The 21,490-nt window shown below is 34.8% G+C and overlaps 1 protein-coding gene across 1 annotated transcript in view; it reads left to right on the plus strand.

Moving 5' to 3' along the window:
- The window catches only part of OSTN (osteocrin), a 40,975-nt gene that overhangs the window by 9,100 nt on the left and 10,385 nt on the right, over positions 1-21,490 (plus strand). The window contains exons 2-3 of the mRNA XM_080819645.1: positions 3,436-3,534; positions 5,838-6,052. Coding sequence (XP_080675771.1) covers positions 3,436-3,534; positions 5,838-6,052 — 314 coding nt within the window. The remainder of the gene's footprint in view (positions 1-3,435; positions 3,535-5,837; positions 6,053-21,490) is intronic.

Consider the following 21,490-nt stretch of genomic DNA (forward strand, 5'->3'; position numbering starts at 1 on the left):
AATCAAATTTCAACGAGTTAATCAAATGTCTTTTGTGTGGCAGGTGCCAGGGTGTTTGTTTTCATTAGTGTACCAACTGCCATATTTAGGAACTTGGCCTTTTGGTTAACTGGCTACAAGCATGGGTTTAAACCATTAAATGTGTGTATTTAAACTCGGCACTTATTTTTACATCCCCCTATCCAAATAATCAGGATGTGGTTATCTGTAAGATGATACATTACAACTTTTTTCCTGTATACACCCAAGCACAAAAATATATGCCTCAAACATAATCATCAATATTATAAATGTCCATCATCCTGTGCCATTTATAATATTGCAGAAATGAAGAGAAACCTGGTTTGTGAAACATACATAAAAATAGTTAAAGGAAATCCGTATGGCAAGGCTTATAAAACTGGGCAGTTTTAGACTTTGTAAACTGTTTTCGACATGATAAAAAAATGAGGGAGCAAAACATCACAATTGTACTTTATCTTTGATTGAATGAAAGATCTATTTTTAAGAAATAAAGATAAAATAGTTCAAGTTTTAATAGATCTTCCTTTACATTGAGGAAAGTTAAAGAGACATCAGCATAATCTGAAGGGAAAAAAATATGATTCTGTGACACATGTTCTAAAGAATAGGTAATGCGCTTTTTGTTCATCTTTTTACCAGATAACTGTTATATTCCTTCTTGTTATTTTTCTACTGTCTCAATTTAGAGTCATCGACATGATTTATTACCTTTTGATACTTATAAACATACAATTTGTCTGAAAAAGAACAGAGAATTTATTGCACTCTTCCAGAAAGGGTGGCCTATCGAGAAGTAACTAGTGATTGACATTACAAGAGCCCGAAATATTTATTGGTGGCATACCGAAGAAATAGTTTAGACAACGTAACATGAAAACTGAAATTGTATTTGATGAATGTTACCAACATTGCTAAAATATGTTTTTATTTTAAATGTTAATAGAGATGGTTCACACAGATGCAACCCTGTCTATAAGAAAACACTTATTTGTCTATATTCTAACAGATAGTCTTTATTGCTAGATCTACAAAGTTATAACATTTTGTGTTACAACATTTTACAATTTTACAACAACTTTTGTTTACAACAAATTTACAATGTTACAACATTTTACTGCTAAAATCTACAATGAGATTTCACAGTAACAGTATTATAAGAAAGTCGTAAAAAAATCTTGGGTCACACCAAAGCAAATGTAGTTACTAAAGAAATACTTAGTAATACCTTATCAGTGTTCTTTCACTTAAAATGATAAATATATTACGGGATAAAGAAGTTTACACGAATCAGTAGAATCCTATCAAAGTTCTTTTGAGGTGAGAACTATTCTTCGCTTCATGAATTCTAAAAACAAAGCTCAGTTAGATGAAGTATTGCACATCCAACATCACTAATACTAAAGCCACAAGGAGACTCAAATCCAGCTCCTCAGATCCGTCTAAGCAGCCCATCCTTTTTGATCCCAACAGCTTTCCAAATGACTTTTTTGGAAATGAAAGTTTCCTGAGACTTCTCATTCATAATGTATGACCTGGTTGGCAGGTTGTGGGGGGAGACTTTTCCGATACCATGTACCAAGTGGTGACATCAGGCCTATTCTATTGTAACCCACAGCCTGCAATCTTCCCTAAACCAGGCAACGCCTCCCCTTTTCCAGCATTCAAACTGGCATCTAGCAGACCCAGTGTAGACCATAGATTCACTTTAATTATCTGTATTGTGGTTTTTTAATATAAAAAATCATCAATGTATAAATGACATATCTTTGTGATTAGTACACAGAAGTAACAAATGCGTTATTTAGACATATCTGCTTTAAAATATATATATAGATAGATATAGATATAGATATAGATATAGATATAGATTAAAACTAAGTCCCAGGGCACCTGGGTGGCCCAGTCGGTTGAATGTCTACCTTTGGCTCAGGTCATGATCCCAGGATCTTGGGATCAAGTTCTGGCCTCAGCAGGGAGCCTACTTCTCCCTCCCCCTCTGCCTGCAGCTCCTCTTGTTATCTCTCTCTCTGTCAAATAAGTAAATAAAATCTTTGGGGGGGGGGAACTAAGTCCTTATGTTTTCCCCATAATTTTACTTACTTTCTTCCCTCCAAAGAGGGAATCATAGTCATGAATCAAGTTCCATTTGTTTATACTTTAAATGTGTGTATAGATTTCAAAATACATAAAATTATTTTGTGTATCTGCAATTTAGGTAAATGGTAGCATGTCCTATATATTGTTCTATAACTTCCCATTTCCCCCCAAAGTGGCTTCTTTGAAATCCATGCATATAAATACCCATAATATTTAGGCCATTTGTTCTAAGTCCATACTATGGATGTACCTCAACTGATAAACCTATTTCCTCCTGATAGAGTACTTGGATAGATTCCAGTTTTTACCACTATAAACAATGAGTCTGTGAACTTTCAGATATATCTCTCCATAAAAACATGTAAGAGTTCCTTTGGAGTATATATCAAGAAGTGAAATAAATAGGTTATAGGTAGAACATGATCATTTTCAACTTTTCCGGATATTGTCTAATTTTTTCCAAATGATTGCATTCATTTCCAACCCCACCAGCATCACTTGTGCTTTTCTGTTTCCAGACACCATTGTAACATTCACAACATTCACTTTGAATTTTTGCCAATCTGATGTATGTCTCTCTTTTCTTTGCATTAAAAAGGTTGTATTTGTTTTTGGATAATGTCTTTTGGATGCTTATTTTCCATGAGAATATTTCCTTTTCTATGAAATACCTATTCATAACTTTGTCCCATTTTTTAGTTAATCATTAATTCACCCTTATTTTTAAAATTTTATATATCAGTTTTTAAATATTTCAAATGGTAATCTCTCATTTATATATTATGTTGAAAATATATTCCATTTTGAACCTTTTGAATCTAAAAAATCCTTACATAATACAAGGACATAAATATATTTGCCTATTGGTTATGTAGTGTTTTTGAATTTGTGAATGTAAATGCTTTTAGACACAGTGCATTTTCTCAGGTTCACATAGACCTCGCTGGACCTTATTTCCTAATACCTGGTCAATTTCACACATTTCCCCTGGATATATGAGGTTATAATCCTTGGGTTAGCCAAAGAATAAGATTATACAAACCAGATTTCTCAGACTTTGGCTAGTTCAAATTATGATTATAGCTATACAACCCCAGCCTAGGTTTCCATGGAAATGAAGCCTTAATAGAATTCATCCCAGGAGACTGACAGCTTCTATTAAGTATTATTTAAGTTTTGCAGAGATGTACTCTAGCACCTAGAAGCTGAATAATTTGGTTTATCACCTGCAACTAACAAGCTTTACCGGAGCTTTTGTTTTCTATCTTTATATGCCAAAGTAATAAATGTTGACCTGATGTATGTGACCCCCAGATGCCGGACTGGAGATTGGCAAACGCACATTTTATTCTGGCTGTGACGTTGATGCTGTGGAGTTCAGGAAAAGTACACTCAGTGGATGTAGCAACAGAGGTAATGGAAACTAGTTTAAGGGACCATGTATTTTTTATGAACATAAGCCATTTCTACTAGTGTCAGAAGTAGGTGTTGCTGACAAATAGAGAGATGCCTTGATAACACAAAATCAAGGAAATAGATATTTTTTTCCTATTGTTTTGACCTCACTATAGATTCAGAGAAGGCCAGTTATCTGAATATCAAAAAATAAGCTGGAAGTAATAAAGATGTGTATTCCTTGAACAAAAAAGCATTACGAGAAAATTCATTATCATTTCAACCATAGATTTAATTAAATCAATTGCTTTGGCCAAACTTTGTATGACTATACAAATGTTTTCTTACTGCCATGACTAAAGTACAAAGAAAAGTAAATGCCCGGACTTCTCTAGACAGAGAAATGTTAATTTGGCTCATTTGATCTTGTTAGAAATTGTTCTCTGTATTTCACAAAAAATAAGTAAGAATCTGAAGTGCATTTTACTGAAGGAAAGTTTTACTTGAGTTCCATGATTTTCCCCCCGGGGGATTAAGATTATCTTTAAAAAGGAATAAACTCTCTTTTGTATGTGCAGGAGTTGTAACAATGAAAGCATACTTTTTGGAGGATGCACTGAGAGATAATAAAAGATCTCCCATCTTTGCCCTTTGAAAGTTGTCTGCTGCTCTTTAAAGCTTCTTTCTCGTGATTACAGCATCTTTCCCTTCCCCAATTTCTGTGTTGTCAAGCGTATGTAGGAGAGTGATAGACGTTGAGATTTTAAGAGGAGTTTGTGGACCCTGTGGAGTCTACATTGTAAATAACAAGAGCTATGAGAGATTTCTGATTTTCATTCTACTGGATGAGAGTGTGTTTGGGATAATTAGCTTCCTGGCAAAAGAGAAAAGGGGCGATGGGGGTAGAGAAGCAAGTTATGAGGTGATTAAGAGTGTACATGCACTAATCAGCAAAGGGGAGCTGATATGACTCACCACTGAAGGGAATCAGAAAGAGCAAGAGAGGTTTACCGGGAAGAACTGACTAGACTTAGTGCAAATTTGATTGGTTTAGGAAATAGCAGACTCAATTGCTTTGGGTCTCAGTGTCAGACTGTATGTATTTCACAAGAGAGTTGCTGAAGCCCATGATGAAAAGGCTTGGAAATGCCACTCTTTCATTTTACTGGGGAAAATGAAGAACAGAGAAAGAGAACGGAAGAAATAATCTAAGAAGAAATACAGGAAGTGAAGAAAAAGAGTCTTGCCAAGACCAAGAGTCTGGCTTGAGGAGGGATGTGACTAACAGGGAAGCAGGGAGGAGGTCCCTGGAGCAAGTTTATTCCCACAGGGCCATATTTTCACTTTCTTAGGAAAGAAGCAATAGCCCCCAGACTCCACAATGACTAGAGACTGTTAATAGGAACTTTTTTTTAATGCTGTAATCAGGCTTAGGAAAGGAAAAGACAGGCTTCAGAAGTGACACCCACACTTTTATGCCTTGAATGAAGTGCGAAGTGGCAATATGTGTAACAAACAAGAAATTTTACATGGGAGGACAGTCATTGGGATAGTTCTGACTCACTGTAGACACTCATTAACATTTGGTAATACATCACACGGAGAGATGGTAAGCTTCCTGAGGGCAGAGCCTGGATTTTGCTCACTTTTGTATCCCTCAGGTCTAATGCAGAACCTGGTACACAGTGGGTACTTAATGGCTTGAATCAATAAGGTGTGAATGAGTGGTGAAAAATAACTGACATTTGCATTTTCAAAATTCATTCAGTAAATATTCAGAAATTTACTGAGTACTAACTATGAGCAAAATACTGGCTTAAGCATTGACTAGAGTGAATAAATAAAAGACTAATTAGACATAGGTATTGCCCTCAGGTTACTCACAATCTAATAAGTAATACAAATATATTGTAACTAATCTAATGTAAGGGAAAATGTAATGCGTACAATGATGAAAGATAGGTAAAGTGCTATGGGAATGTTAAGGAAGGATGCAGCTGTTACTGGGAAAAAATCTAAAAGAATGATTAGTTAATGTACTAAATTTTAGAGGCAGGCCTGTGGTTTTTCCTTTTCTCTTGTGTGTTTGTGTGTGTGTGTGAGTGTATCTGTGTCTACATGTTTTGTTTTAATTGTGTTTAGATATACCTCATCTCTACACATTTTTGTCCCCAGAAGTCTTTTTCTTGGGACATAAATCTATAAAAAATCAAGTTTCATGACAGGCATGTCAGCTAAAGATAGCAAAAGCCAAATGCAGATGATTATATATTTTGAGTTTTTTTTTCTGAACAAATTGAATCACCTTTCTTGCCCTATAGGCTTTTGATTCTGGAGTCATAAATGTGCAGTCACCATCCACAGTCAGGAAGGAAAAATCAGCTACTAATCTGGCAGCGAAACTCTTGCTTCTTGATGAACTTGTGTCTCTGGAGAATGATGTAATTGAAACAAAGAAGAAAAGGAGCTTCTCGGGTTTTGGGACTCCCCTGGACAGACTCTCTGCTGGCTCTGTCGATCATAAGGGTAAACAGAGGTAAGTGAACTCTTGGATGAGGAATATTTTTATTTTTTAATTCTTCCACTATAACTTCAGAAACAGAATTCCACATAAAAAATATAATGAAAACTTTGCAGGTAAACATATATGACAGGGTTTTAGCTAACTTGTGAATTGAATAGTATGATTTTGAAAATAATGGCTTAGGAAGGAAAATGACTGCTACAGTATGCATTAATATTTTGTCATACCTTCGTAAGGAAGCTTCCATTGCATGCAAATGTGAAATAGTTATTATAAGACATTATGGCATTGAGAGATGAGGGGGGAATGTGTGTATTATGGGATAAAGGTTATAGCCACTCGAGTCCTCAATTTAACAGAGGTAACCAAAATTCCATTTCTATTTTCACCTATGATACAAAGCTGTCAAAATGTGTGAATGAGCCCACTCTCATATACTGAGAGGTAGTGAAGATCTCTCAGGACTTGGAGTCAGAAAACGTGCATTTAAATCAAATTTCTGATCATTTCTAGCCATATGACTTGTAGAAGAATCTTACTCTCTGTGATCCTCAGCTTATTTTTCTGTAAAATGGGGGTAATTATTTAACCTCTATAAAAACTCAAATGAGTACTTTGTAAGCTGTTATTATAATAGAATTAGAGTAATTAAACCTCCCTTTAATCTTTGTGTAACTATCATCAACTTAAAGCAGTTGTTTTGATCTTGATTCATCTTCTACCTCTTGTTCCTGATGCCATACATTTGATATTAGCGACAGCACAAGAGACCACCCAACTACCAAGGCCAGGAATCTGAGGAGTTTACTAGGAATCCTTTTGCTTACTTTTAACATTCCATTTTTCATGAAATTCTTCATATCTTATTTGCTTTGTATTTCAAATATCTCCAAAGTATCTTTTCCCTTTAAGGCTTTTCTAATTCTGGCCTACATTTTCTTTTTCATATTTGTTTTTCCATCCAGTCTTTCTTCATCTCCACCTCTACCACCATGCTTACCTCTTTAGCACCAATGTGTCCTCTGCTCTGCTACCAGGGGGATCATTTAACACTAAAATCTTTTGGTGAAACGTTCCTATTGCTTACAAGATGAAAGAAAACTCCTCAGCAAACCCTGCAAAGAATTTCAACATCTGGCACCCCATTTTGTCATGTACTCGCTTCCATGTCTTCGCCCCAGTCTCACCTCTTACTTGGAGCTCTGGGACTTGTCATGGTGTGTTCATAGTCCCTTGACTTTGCTGGGCTCCAAGACTCAGCATATAGGATGCGATTTGCTAGATTTCTCTTTTGAGAGTCTCCAACTACATGAGGAAATAAAATCACCACTTGGAGACTATAATTTATCACACCTGTACTTGAAAAATAATCCTTTGCCTATATTTTGAAATCCGGACCCTGTTTCAATTATACACATACAAATCAGACCAACTTATTACTCTAGGCATTGTGTTGGGCTCTGGTGGAAAAACAGGAGGAAAGTATAATCTCTTTCCCTCAAAGAAATCACACTCCAATAAGAAATATCAAAATATTTTAATGAATTATAATGCAAAGCAAGAAGAGATATGTTTATAGGTACAATTTCTAAAGAATGCCATGGAATTCCAAGGAATCAGTGGAATTTTAGAGGAAAAAATATTGTGTCTTCTAATAAATGTGATTTCTTTGATTCCTGGGTCTTACAACCTAGTCTATTAAATAATTGAAAAATCAACATATAGATGTTATATGTAAATATTTAAATATAAATTTATAATAGCATAAATACATAGCATATTTACCAAATACATAAGCATTAATATCATAAATATGTATTATCTACATTGAGGTTTCATCCTTACGACTTCTAAGTATCCTAAGGGGAGACCATATTAGGAGATATAATCTATCTGACATAGTGCAGTTTGTGAGAAAAAAGGGGAGATTGGCAAGCATTTAATAACCATGTAAACAGATTTTCACAAATAAAGGCTATGAATAAGCTGTTATAAGCATTTAAAAATTAGGGAATATTGTTCCCATGAGCACTTCTTGAGAAAGCTGCTAGGTGAGTTTCTTTGGATGAAATGACTGGAGAGATACCATCATAAGAATTAGGGTGAGCGTAACTGTGGAATTAAAGTGAAATGCCGATTTCAAAGAAAAGAGTGCTGCATGCTATGATTACACAGATCCATCTGACAACACAGTTCCATCAAATATCTAACAGTTAAGGAACAATAGTGAGAACACTTACAATTTAGAATGAGTTTTGATTGTTTCATGGCTACTAACTGGGAATCATAGTTATCACTACAAATAGTTGCTTGGAGACATGGAGAAGAAGGAAAAAAAAAGATTACAAACTAAACTTAATGAATATTTTACTAAAGAATAAAAGAAAATAACTGAAAAGAGCAAAGACCAAGATTTTCATATAAAATATGAGTATAAAAAGCATAAGAAGAAAAATTAAAACTTTCCTATAAAAGAGAGCATAAAAATGACATATGAAAAACTTCATATAAAATATCAGCATGTATAAATATAGCACTGAAAGTATGATAGATTCCAAAAAATACTGATTATATTAATAAATGTAAATAGATGTAACTTGCTTATTAAAATGCAAGTATTTTCAGATTGTCTGATAAAGGAAAACCCAACACGTTTCTGTGTTTAAGATATAGAACTACAAATAAAGATATTTAGAAAAGCTAGCAATAAAAATATGGACAAATTTTATCAGGAAAATTAATTAAAATAAATTTTAAATAAACAATAAATTAAATTAAAAATTTTAAAAGAGTGCAACAATATTTATCAAAGAGAAAATGCAGGGAATACTAGAAAAATAGAAACATATTAAAAATAGGAGACTTTAATTCATTTCTTAAAATCCAAGACAGATTATATATTTAAAATTTATAGAAGACATATACAATGTAATCCTTAAAATAGAATTTGTAAATATACTTTGAAACCTGAATTTCAATAATAGAAAATATAGATTCTTCTCAAGTACGTATGATGTATTCACAAAATTTACAAAATTTACTGTATCTGAGATGATAAACCTTCTAGAAATTCTAAAGAACAGACACACTTAGAAATCATTCACTAACTGAAATATAATAAACTAGAACTTAGTAACAAAACCAGAAAACAAGAAGCGCTTTTATCTAGGAAGTATAAACCATATCGTTAAATAGCTGTTGAGTCAAAGAAGAATACAAAATAAAATTACATACTTTATTGAAAATAATAATAATGAAAATGTAATATTAGGAGCTGATAAAACAAATATCAGATAAAAACCATCATTATACCAATAAAAATAAAAAGTAAAAATAAAGCAAATGACACACAAAAAGTCTAGAAAGAACAACAAAACAAGCCAAGAAAAGCCAGGGGAGAAAAAAAAAGAACAGTAACTAGGAACAATGACAAAAGTTGAAATCAATGTTTGTGAAGCAAAACATAGGATAAAAAAAATCAATTTAAAGCCATGTTTCTTAAATCAAGAAAAATACAAGCCACTAGTTAACCTAATCTAATTAAGAAAAAAGTAGAAAGCAAATTCACAAAATTAGAAATGACAAGATGGAAAAAACAAAATAGAGAATCTTTAAAAAAGAGAACAACTTTGCTCAACTGTATATAAATAAATTGAAAACCTGGAAAAAAAGGATAAAATTTTGGAAAAATATCATTTATAAACATTGACCCCCCAAAAGATAAATAGCCCAATCATCATGGAGTTTTTTTTTTTTTTTTTTAATTTTAAAAGAGCTTGCCAAGAGAAAGCAGACCTAAATATTTCCATGGAAGGATTTTACCAAATTTTAAGTTATCAGATACTCCTAAGGTTATTTTACCTTTTCAGATCTTAGTAAACCAAGTAAACTTTCCAAGTTCATTTCCTGATACAAATATAATATTGATCCCCAAATCACAAACATCACATTTTAAAAATGAAATTTTAGACTCATCTCATATATGAATATCAATGCAAAAACTATAGATATGAAATTAATAAACAGAATCTGATAAAACTTTTAAAATATAACACATCTTAGTCAGTTGGCCTTATTTCAGAAAACTGTCATTCAATATTGGGAATTTCTTTAATGTAATCCATCCTGTCAATAGAGCAATGGAGAAAAAGTATGTGATCATATCCATAGATGGAAGAAAAGGCATTTGACAAAATCTAACATTTATTATATTTTTTAAAATACAACAAAGTGAGAACTGACAGATAGTTCCTTAATATGATGTGTGTATGTGTGTATGTATATACCTCAACCCAAAGCCAGTATCTAACCTAATGGTGACATATACTGGAAGTTTAAAGTGAGGAATAAGAAAATCATACGTATTATTTCTGCTACAACTCAGAAATGCATTAAGACAAGAGAAAACATTTGGAGACATACAAATTGCAAAGAAAGAAGTAAAACTATGTTTATTTACAAATGACAAGTTGGGAGCACTTGGGTGGCTCAGTTGGTTAAGTGTCTGATTTTGCTTAAGTTAGGATCTCAGGGCCCTGGGATTGAGGGAGCCACCATGGCTCCTCACTCAGCGGGGAGTCTGCTTGTGCTTCTGCCCCTCCCCTCATTCATTTTCTCTTCAGAGACACTGTAAGGCGTCAGCAAGAGTCAGACTATAGGAAATTGCAAGATGAATAATCCAGTTTCTTCAATAAATGAATTACAAGGTTTTGAAGAAAAAGAAAGAGACAGAGGGAAAGGACATCTTAAAGATTAAAGCAGAATAAAACTTTTATTAATCAGTCACATTAAAAAAAATAACTTTGTAAAACACAATTGTGAATGTGAAGAAGGGCTACTTGACAATTTTAAGTAATTATAGTGTACTTTAAAATATGAAAATGGTACTGTGGTCACATTAAAAATGAGAGAGATTCTCATTTAAAAATTTAATTGAAAGCATTTACCTTGGACTTGCTTCAAAATAGTACAGGAATGAGAATGGAATGGAGGAAGCAAGATTTGCTTAACTGATGATTGTTGATATAGAATGAGGGATACTTAGGAGCTTTTTATACAATTCTATTTGGCAGATGTCTGAAATATCCCATGATAAAATGAAGGAGAGAAAAAAAAAAAAAAACAGTACACAATGAGAGAAATAGCAGATTAGATCTGGCCAAACAGTAAATGAATTCATCATATAAGAAGAATATATCAAAAGAGATAGAGAACAGAATGAGAAATGAGAAATTATAACGTATAAATTAATCCAATCAGAGTTCAGTGGGAACAAATAGAACAGAAGGAAGCACTATTTGAGTAGATGATGTGTGTTTTTCAGTAATTTTCCAGAAGAGGTAAAAAAAAAAGATAATTTTTCATATTCAGCAATAATAACAAATTTTGACTGAAATAACTAGTACTGCTTTTGAAAGGTTAAGTGGATTAAGAACAATTATTCTGTGGAGAGGAACTCATCTAAGAGATGGTTCACAGGCTTGAATGTTCTTGTGAGCCACATTCTTACGAGGGCTTAATAGCATGGTGTGGGCTTAATATCAGAGACAGATAAGAAGCAGGATAAGAAGTGAACTTGGGAAGGAGATCTGGGGTCCCACAGGAACACTGTGTTCAAAAACTATGTTCAAAAACTGCCATTTCAAAACTATGGAAAACCCATATAAACTCGATCAGTATCTCTGAAGCTAGACAATGATTGTTCCATCCAACATGTATAAAGCAAGAAAGGATTTTAGTTGAGTAACTGATGATCTTAGAAGGTCAAATATCATAGTTTTCAATTTCCTTTTGTTTTACCTTTACCTTTACTTCTGACTACTTCCAGAAGTTAGAAATGAGTTAAGTAGAACTAAGACATTTGCACAGTAGTTTCCCCATGAGCTTGAAAAATTGAGGATTTCCCTTAATCTAGACTGTTTAATCTTGCTTCACCTCTGGAATTAGAATACAGAAACTAGGCTTTTCTGTACTCACTGGCATAGCAACAAAGGTGAGCTCCAATGTCAGGATTGTTCTATTTAGAATTTATTTAGAATGATGTATACATATTAATAATTTTCTTATGTAGATGTAAGTTATTTTTGCATTTTATATTTTTATTTTCAATAGTTGATGTTTTAATCTTTCAAATTAAATTCAAAGGGCACATCTTGTGGGAAGTTTTTTCCAAGATTTATTTTTTTTTAATAAGGGTTCCATTCTTGGTCTCAAAGTAAATATTAAATTTGGTTTGAATATTAGGAAGGTGGGAAACAATGGAAAATAAATATACTCTTGCATAAAATATTTCTCTACACCTTCTTGAGTTTTAATAGGAAAACAATTTTAGATTTTTTCAAAGCATAATGATAACTCAAGATTAAAGATTAAAATTTTCAATCATCTGTTACAAAAATATCTTTGTATCATTGAAATGTGTATAATAAAGTGACAGGACAAAAATGCGTATTTTCCCATATTTCATATAAAAAGACATAGGTTAGAGTTTTGCAACTATTTTATAAAAAATGCATAAAAATTGAAGTAATTTTGCTTGGGAGAGTCAGATGTAAGGTTATTCGCTGCTCTGTTATCATATTTGAGACAATTGCCTTGGTCCACTAATACAGGGAGCTTTAACCTCTTCCCTATTTATTTTTGGAATTTTCACAAAATTAAGAATTATCATATTACTTTAACATGAGATTGCATGAGTGTTCACACTTTCTTTGTGGCTTTTAAACATCCATGCTTTTCATGTGTATCCCTTCAAATTTTATCCTTCTCAGGCATGCATTCTCTACTTTCTCATAATCACCCACAGAAGAGCATAGGTCCAAGATCCATTTTCACACTGAAGCCCCAAGATTTCATCCATCCCCTAATCCAGGGACTCATAAATTTCTTTGGGTCATGGACCATTTTGGTAGTTTGGTGAAACCTATGGACTACTTCTCATATTATTGTTCTTAAGTGGATAATATTCATAAGAATTCAAAGATTACCAATATATAGAAATAGAATTATCAAAAAATTTGAAGTTAATTAGTATATAATAACATATATGCTTATTTATTAATACATAAAATAATAAGTTCTAAGCGCTAAGTCCAAAAAACAATCATTTCAAGTAGTGCTGAACATAAAACCAATTTCAAAGCATCTACAACAACTGAAATCAGAATATATCTGTGATTTCTATTTGTAAAAAAGGTCTAGGTACTCCTAATATTATTGTGATTTGTTCCCTGCATTCCTAAGTGAAGGAATTGCTATATTTCAGTTAGAGGGTAATGAAACCGAAGATGTAACATTTTCCCATCACATGTATGGATCCCTGAATTATATTGGTACATGATTCCATATTTTTTTTAATTTATTTATTTGACAGAGAGAGATTTATTTATTTGACAGGCAGAGAGGCAGGCAGAAAGAGAGGGGGAAGCAGGCTCCCTGCCGAGCAGAGAGCCCGACGCGGGGCTCGATCCCAGGACCCTGAGATCACGACCCGAGCCGAAGGCAGAGGCCCAACCCACTGAGCCACCCAGGCGCCCCTGATTCCATATTTAAAAACTCTAACGTTCAAGCAAATGACACACATTATTTTATTTTCAATTATTCTAAAGTATTCAGAAAAGAAAATGTTACACTTTGGTTTCGAAAAACTTCCTAAGAGATGGAAATGGAAAGATGAATTGTTGGGGAAAAATAAAAACAAAACGAACCATGAAAAAGATAAAACAGAACAAAGTCTATTTCAGATCATATTAAAATGATGCAAGGAACCACCTATTGGTTCCTATTTTGTATGGTGCTTAACTTTTTTTCTACCTCAATTTGACACCAGCTTCATTATCAAATGGATGTGCAAATTAATTCTCAGGGCAAAGTTAACCATGCTTTGAAGTCCAAAGTATTTTCCTCATTCAGTTCATTTGTTTAAAGCCTGCAGTTAATGAATGGTTTTCTCATTTATGCAAATAAAATGAAGCAGCTCTGATTATATCCCTGGCAAAATAGATTCTATTGTATGAATGGCCTTTTAATATTGGAAGATGCTAATAACTGGCCTGGAATTTCTCTAAAAACTTTTTTCCCCCACTCCTTCATGCAATGCTGAGAATACCTTGTGGGAAAAAAAAAAACAATACTCATTATTTGTATTTACTTACTACAAGCATCTTCACAACTCTTACTGCTTGAATTCTCTCGTTAATACCTTGAGGTCAGCATTATTGTGTTAGTTAGGGTTTCTGTGGGAAACAGGCAGCACATTTAAAATAGGAAAATTTGAGAAGAGTTTGTTCACAACAGGATTTTTTTACAAAAGACTTGAGTAGAGAGGAATTGTAATGGAAGGTGCAACAGCCTGAGACACGGGTCTAAAGAGATAAGGAAGGGAGGGGTTTCCAGAAGTCCAAGAGACAGTCCTGAACAGTTAAATGGGTTGAGAGAAGGAGTGATCTTCACTGGAGGAAGTGACCTGGCAAGGCGGGAGGCAGGGGGAATTATCCTGATCTCACTTCCTCTGTTCTTCTAGTCTCTTTCCAAGGTTGCCCATTGCCTGACCCAACTGAAGCCAGAGACCAAAGGAATTTTTATCTTTTCCAAACAGGTTACCCTCCTGGACTGAAAGTCAAATGAGAAAAGGCAGAGATTGACTCTGGCAAGCGAGACGGAAGTGTAATTAAGTTCATTGTGATTATGCACATTGTACAGATTCAGGTCAATAAACTTTGCTCCAGTACACTGTTATTATAACCACTTACTTCAAAGAGAAGGACTCCATGAGACATACTCAGAAAAACAGTTTTAATCCCCACCTACATACATTCTAACCCATTCAGTAGGAGCTGCTTCCTACCTCTTAGATAAAAATAAGGGCAGGTACTATGGCTCCCCTGGTCCCATTGAAATAAGAAAGACCCCTCTTGCCACCTTTATTAGAAAACAACTATATATCAGTCATTCAAATAACTACTCTTATATCTTAGCCCAAACCATAAATATAATTAAAGTTTCTCTTCTTCCCTGCTTAAGCCCCATTCAAGCTGTGAAGTTATAATGGGAAGGGGGTTGCTTGTAGTCAGTTTCTTCTTGCCCCTTCCCCTAGGACAGTGGGCTGCCTCTTGCTTCCCTGGTCTTGAGGATAACAGTGCAGAGAGGTAAAGAAAACTCTGACTCGAGTGAGACTTATACCCTGGCTTTACTGCTCTCTGGCCTCAGTAAATGTTCAAAGCTGATTCCTTATCATGGGCTATTCTGGGGGGGAGGGGCAGTCATCACATAACCCCCATCAGGAACATCGATATAAATATCCTTCCTTCTTGCAATGCTCTCCCCTGGTAGGTCAGTTTGCCCCTCATCCTCATCCTCCCTTCCCAACTTCTTCAACTGACATCACCACCAGCATCCTAATGAGGTCACCTCACCATCACCCCTGGCAGCAAGGCCCTCAGGGAAGGTGCCTTTTATAGTGAACGTAAGGCCAACTCTATCCACACACTTGCTCTTCCTCTGCTCCACAGAAAACCCACCCCTTGGGTTCCGGTCACAAACTGAAACTGTTCCTTATGTCACCATCTCTTTATTCTCATCTGGAGTGAACTCTCACAGCTTCTTGCTTTTGAGAGTTCATTGATGCTGTTCTCTCAGGCCTGCCCTCTTCCATGGGCATATGTCAAGCCATCTAAATTGTTTTCTCGACGTCTCCCTCACACCCCAGAATAGGAAAGAGGAGGGAAATTACCACTGTTCTCCAATAACTCATTCCACAGAAATTCTCCTTCTTCACCTACTCTATCTACATCTATCCTCTTATTGGATTCAAGTTGGGAAAATCAGTTTTTAGGAAACCCCTTTTCAACAACTGCATGAGTCTAGCGTCTCACTTTGGAATGCAAGAAGAAATGCTTGCCACCTACTTCTGTTTTCCCTCAGCTTTTTGAGGTCACAGCCAAAACTGAGATAGAAAAAAAAAAAATCCCATTTTAACATGCTGGTATATATTTTTTTCTAATCCCTAGAACTCCCTAAGAAGATATTACTATCCTCATTTTATTTGCATATTTTCAGGCAGACAAAATGATTTTCCTGAGATTATCAGCTAGAATGTTAGATGTTTAAGTCCAAGTCCAATGACTTTCCAGATAAATAGTTCTTCTGATGAAGAAATTAAGGTTCTGCATCAAAAAGGCACCTATCCAAGCACTGGAACAGCAAGGTTCACTTAGAATGTGTGCATTAAATAAATAGTTGTAGAAAAATTACACCGATGATATATGGGTTTCTATCCTAAGCCAGACATTAAATTCAGACTCCAGTTGAGAATAGCAATTGCAGTTTCATGTCAGATATGATTGCCCTTCTTGAGGACAGTCCCGAAGATTAAAGATAAAAATCCTAACATTTCATATTCCTTCCTAATTAATTGAGAAGCAATGACACAGACCTAGGCCAACCTAGACATCTCAAGATTTTTGCTATTCCTTTCCAGCTCTTATTTGGTGATGACCAAAAGATATAGTTCAAAATGGGCTCCATTTCAGAGAAGAAACTCAAGAAAATGATTCAAAGTATGGTGTGTCATTTCCCTACTTCCTTCCTCTTTGTTGAAAAGCCTGGCTGTCTAATAGGAGATGCTCTCAAGCATAATGATCCAGGGCCATTGTTCTTCATAACTGTTCCCTGTTGCTGGCCTCTCATCACTGCAGTTCAATACCACAGACTGAGACAGTCCCTTTGCCTTTGCTCCCTACCCTAACTCGTATATTAATGAGTTTAAAACCTTCTCCCCAGAGCAGCAATATTGATTCCATGGATAGGCTTTGATACGTACATCACCTACTCCCATCCCCAAAAGAAAATTCTAGAAGACATTTTCGTGTAAATCTATTTGCTGGGTAGAAGTTCTGAAAGTTTCATTAGACCCTCACAGAAGTTCATGAGCCAAGCAAATGAAGATCCCCTACGCCTTATCCTAGCGCTTTACAGCAATTTCCAAATCAAGCATGCCTATGTTACTTTACAAAAACTTCAATCTCGTTATTTATTCCAGTGCTCGTGGTTTGTTTCTGCCCATTCCTTGGGATAATACTTTACAAGGTGACATTATGCTTGGTCAGCACCATCATCATAAATTTAACGGAATCTATTTAAAATTGAATTACTACTTTGAAATAGAATTCCAAGTCATACATCAACTTTCTGCTAAGCAAAGAGTAGCACTTTCTTCCATTTTCCTAAACAGATCCCATTTATTAAGCCTCAAATTTACATGTTTGTCCTACCCTTGATTCACTCCTTTCTGGAAGAGAAAGCAGTCATTTATCTAACAGGCAAGTTATTGTGGAAGAGTTGAGCATGTTTCATTGATTGCCTTTCTTCCTGCTGCTACATGATAACCATGACTAGTGATATAAATTGGTCTAATCCACGCAGGAAATAGAAGCCCTTTCAAATGCAGGTGTGAAGCCACATCCTATGTTCAGTCTGATCACTAAAAAAATGACATTTTGATTTCCATGCATTGATCATAGCTTATTTCTTTATTGTTTCTGAATGTGGACTCTGGGGGGAAGGGACATTGTGTATTGTATTGGCCCCTAAAAACTACATCATCATTCAGACTTCTTGTGGTCCTTCATCCTAATATTCTGGAATTTGAATTTAAAAGGCTAATTTTCTGTTTTAAACACAACACGACTTTGATGATAATGCTTTTTCATTTTTTACAGGGCTTTGCTGAGTCCTTCATTTTAGCCTGTCCTCATACATCAGTCCTTCCAAGCTCATATAGTTATAGCTGTCCTCCTATAGTGATTTCTTCTTCTTCTTTTTTTTTTTTTAAGTTTATTTATTTATTTAAGTAATCTCTATCTCCAGTGCGTGGCTTGAACCCATGATGCTGAGATCAAGAGTCACATGTTCTTCCAACTGAGCCAACCAGGCGCCCCCTCGTTCAGTCATTGCTTAATTCTATGCCTTAATTGTAAAAGGCAATAACCAAGATTGGGACCATCATTTGTTTTACTGTTTCCACATTTTCCATAAATTCTTCCAGGAACCCCCAAACTAGATGTGATCTCTTCTCTTGTGGAATTCCAGAGCATTTCGAATCTCACAGTATTAGATATCATAAAACACTAATAAACATTGATGTTCTCACATAATTTCTGTGCACCAGAAATCCAGAAAACTTTTGCCTGAATGCATCTGGCTAAAGGTCTCTCTAAGGGTTTCAGTAAAGAAGCTGGCCAAGGCTGCAGTCTTCTGGAGGCTATACCAGGGCTAGATTATCCATTTCCAAAATGACCCACTCATCATGGCTGATGGCAAGAAGTCTTAGTTCTTCACTGGCATTTGGCAGGAGGCTTTTAGTTAATTGCTACATAAACCTCTCTATAGGGCTCTTAGAGTGTCCAATGGAAAAGGCAGATGACCTCCCTAATGTGAGTGATCCAAAATAGCAGGGCAAGCTGTAATATTTTCATGACTTAGCTTTGGAAGTCACACATCAGTCACAATATACTGCTGGTTACAGAGGTCAGCCCTGCTCAGTGCAGAAGGAAACTGTATTATAGTGGTATTAGTGGGGTTCATGTTGGAGCCTGGCTACTGTACTCATCTAAGCTGTATGGTATAATAATTTAATAACATGTTTTACTAATCTAGATTGTGGAACTATTTAAGGGGTGCCTGGGTGGCTCAGTCAATTAAACATCTGCATCCAGCTCAGCTCATGATCCCAGGGTCTTGGGATCAAGCCCTGTATTGGGCTCCCTGCTCAGCAGGGAGCTTGCTAATCCCTCTCCCTCTGCCCCTCTCCCAAGTTTGTCCTCTCTCTCTCTTTCTCAGATAAATAAATGACATCTTAAAAAAATAATAATAATAAATTACTGAACTACTTAAAAGAACATTCTCTATTAACCATTACCATATCTTCCCTTTCTGCATATTACTCAAAGCTGCTGGAGGTGCATGCCCTTGTTGACAGGGCCTAGCATTTTATTGCCCATTTAAGAAGTACTGGCAAATCAGACTGTTGTTTTTAGGGAACATTCTCCACACTCTGATTCTTAGGTTTCTTTCCTTGGAACTCAAAATCATAAGCAGGATCAGTAAAAGTTGTTGTAACGAACAATTGGGAAAAAAAATTTACAGTCACATGAAATAACTATTAAAATCAACGAAGTTCCAGTCCACAAAATAAGCCTTAAAATTTTTAAAGTTCTGGTTACCATATGGAACATATTTTCACACCATGATATAATTAAATAACAATAAGATAACCAAAAAAGAAGGTGCAATCCTCAACTCACTTCATGAGAATGCATTATCTGATCACCAAAAACACATATGGAGAGAACAAGAAAAAAAAAAATAAATAGGACAACTGCATTAATGAGAGCAGATACAAATTCCTACAAAAAAATTAACAAAACAATTCAAGTAATGTATTAAAAGAACAATGCAGCATTATCATGTCTGGTTCATCACAAAAATACAATATAAGGTTGATTTGCTTTGGAAAGTCAATTAACAAAGTTAATAGATTGAAGAAGTAAAGCCACATCACTCAATAGATGCAGAAAAAGCATTCAATAAAATTAAGCATCTACTCATGATCAAAATCACTGATAAACTAATAATAGAAATAGAAGGAAACTTTTTTTTTAACCAAGTAAGGGACACCAATTAAAAAACCTACAGCACATGTTTTTAAATGGTGTCACAACAACAACAAATCCAATAAACTATGGAAGGTCTTTATGGAGAAAATTGCAAATATTCTTGAGAAGGCATGACAGATAACCAAAAGAAAAGATCTTAGGTAGAAAGATTCGATAGCATTAAGATTTCAAATCTCTCCAGACTCGTTTATACCTTAGATTCAAGACAATTCAAAGTAAAATTGCAAAAGGTATTCCGTGAAACTTAATAAGCTGAATCTAAAATTTATAAATAATTAAATATGAATATAAAAAAGACCTTTGTCTCATTCCATAAATAAAAATATAATTTCAAAAGGATTAAGAACATAAATGTGAAAAGCAAAACTACAAAAAGAATTTAGTATGAAATAGGAGAATATCCTCATAACATTAGAGCAGAAGTCATTAATAAACAAAAAGTAAAAATACTGATAAATTTAAATTTAAATATTTTCATAAAGGTCACAATAAAGAGTAACCACAAAGGGACAAGGATATTTGCATGTAACTGACAAAATCTAACATTCTGAGTATTTGTAACTCTCCTACAAATCAATATTTAAAAGATAAACTTGACGAGGGTCCCTGGGTGGCTCATTCAGTGAAGTATTCCAATTTTGATTTTGGCTCAAGTCATGATTTTAGGGTCCTGAGATTGGGCCCTGGGCATGGAAGCTGCTTAAGAGTCTCTTCCTCACCTGCTGCCCCGCCCCCACCATGTCTCTCCCTTTCTCTCTCTCCTAAAAAAACAAAGCACAGAACAAAACAAAACAAAAACTAAATGATAGAAAACAGGCAACAGACTTGAACAGACACTTCCAAAAGAAGAAATCCAAGTAATCAGTAAACAAAGGAGAAGGAGGGAAACTTACTCAGAAGCAGCAAATTAAAACCACAGCGAGACAAAATTACAAATGCTTGAGATCTTGCCATTTGCAGCAACGTGGTTGGACCTAGAGGGTATTACACTAAGCGAAGTAAGTCAGAGAAAGGCAAATTTCATATGATCTCTCACGCAACTGTGGAATTTAAGAAACAAAACAGATGAACATAGGGGAAGGGAAGGAAAAACAAAAACCCCGCATTGCAAGGGCTGGCCTAGATTTGAAACAATAGGAGCTGTCATACTCTGCTCTTGGATATGTAAATTGGTACAACTTTGGAACAGTCTGGCACAATGTAATATAATTAAGTGTAGGCATAGCTGACAATTGTACTTCTAAAAACACACTTGAGGGAAATCCTTAAACGTGCACTAAAGGCAACCCTAAGAAAATTTTCATCTGAAGAATACTTAACACCATAAAAGAAAATAACTCAAATTTCCCTCTATGGTAAAATGGCTAAATAAGGTGTTGTATATAAATACAATAAAATATCATATAGCAGGGAAAATAAAGAAATGCAGCTATATATGTCAACATGGACAAATGTCAAAACAAAATATTTGCTGAAAGAAGTCAAGAAGAATTCATACATGTTTTTTTAAAAAATAAAACTATAGAACCATCTACACTAAAACAAGAGAGTTTTGAATAATACATAGAGATTATAAGGAAAAGCAAGGGGATAATTAGACCAGAATTCAGTCTACAGATTACTTCTAGGACTGAGGCATAAAAGGGATGCAATTTGGGAGCAAGAACACTGTGGAATTTCTATAGTGTCGCTAATATTCTATTTCTTCATCTGGTGCCAACAGGAATGTTCATTTCATTTTTCTTTTAACTGATCATAGATAAATCTATATGCTATT

This window comes from Martes martes (assembly GCF_963455335.1).
Source record: "Martes martes genome assembly, chromosome: 1".
Taxonomy (NCBI): domain Eukaryota; kingdom Metazoa; phylum Chordata; class Mammalia; order Carnivora; family Mustelidae; genus Martes; species Martes martes.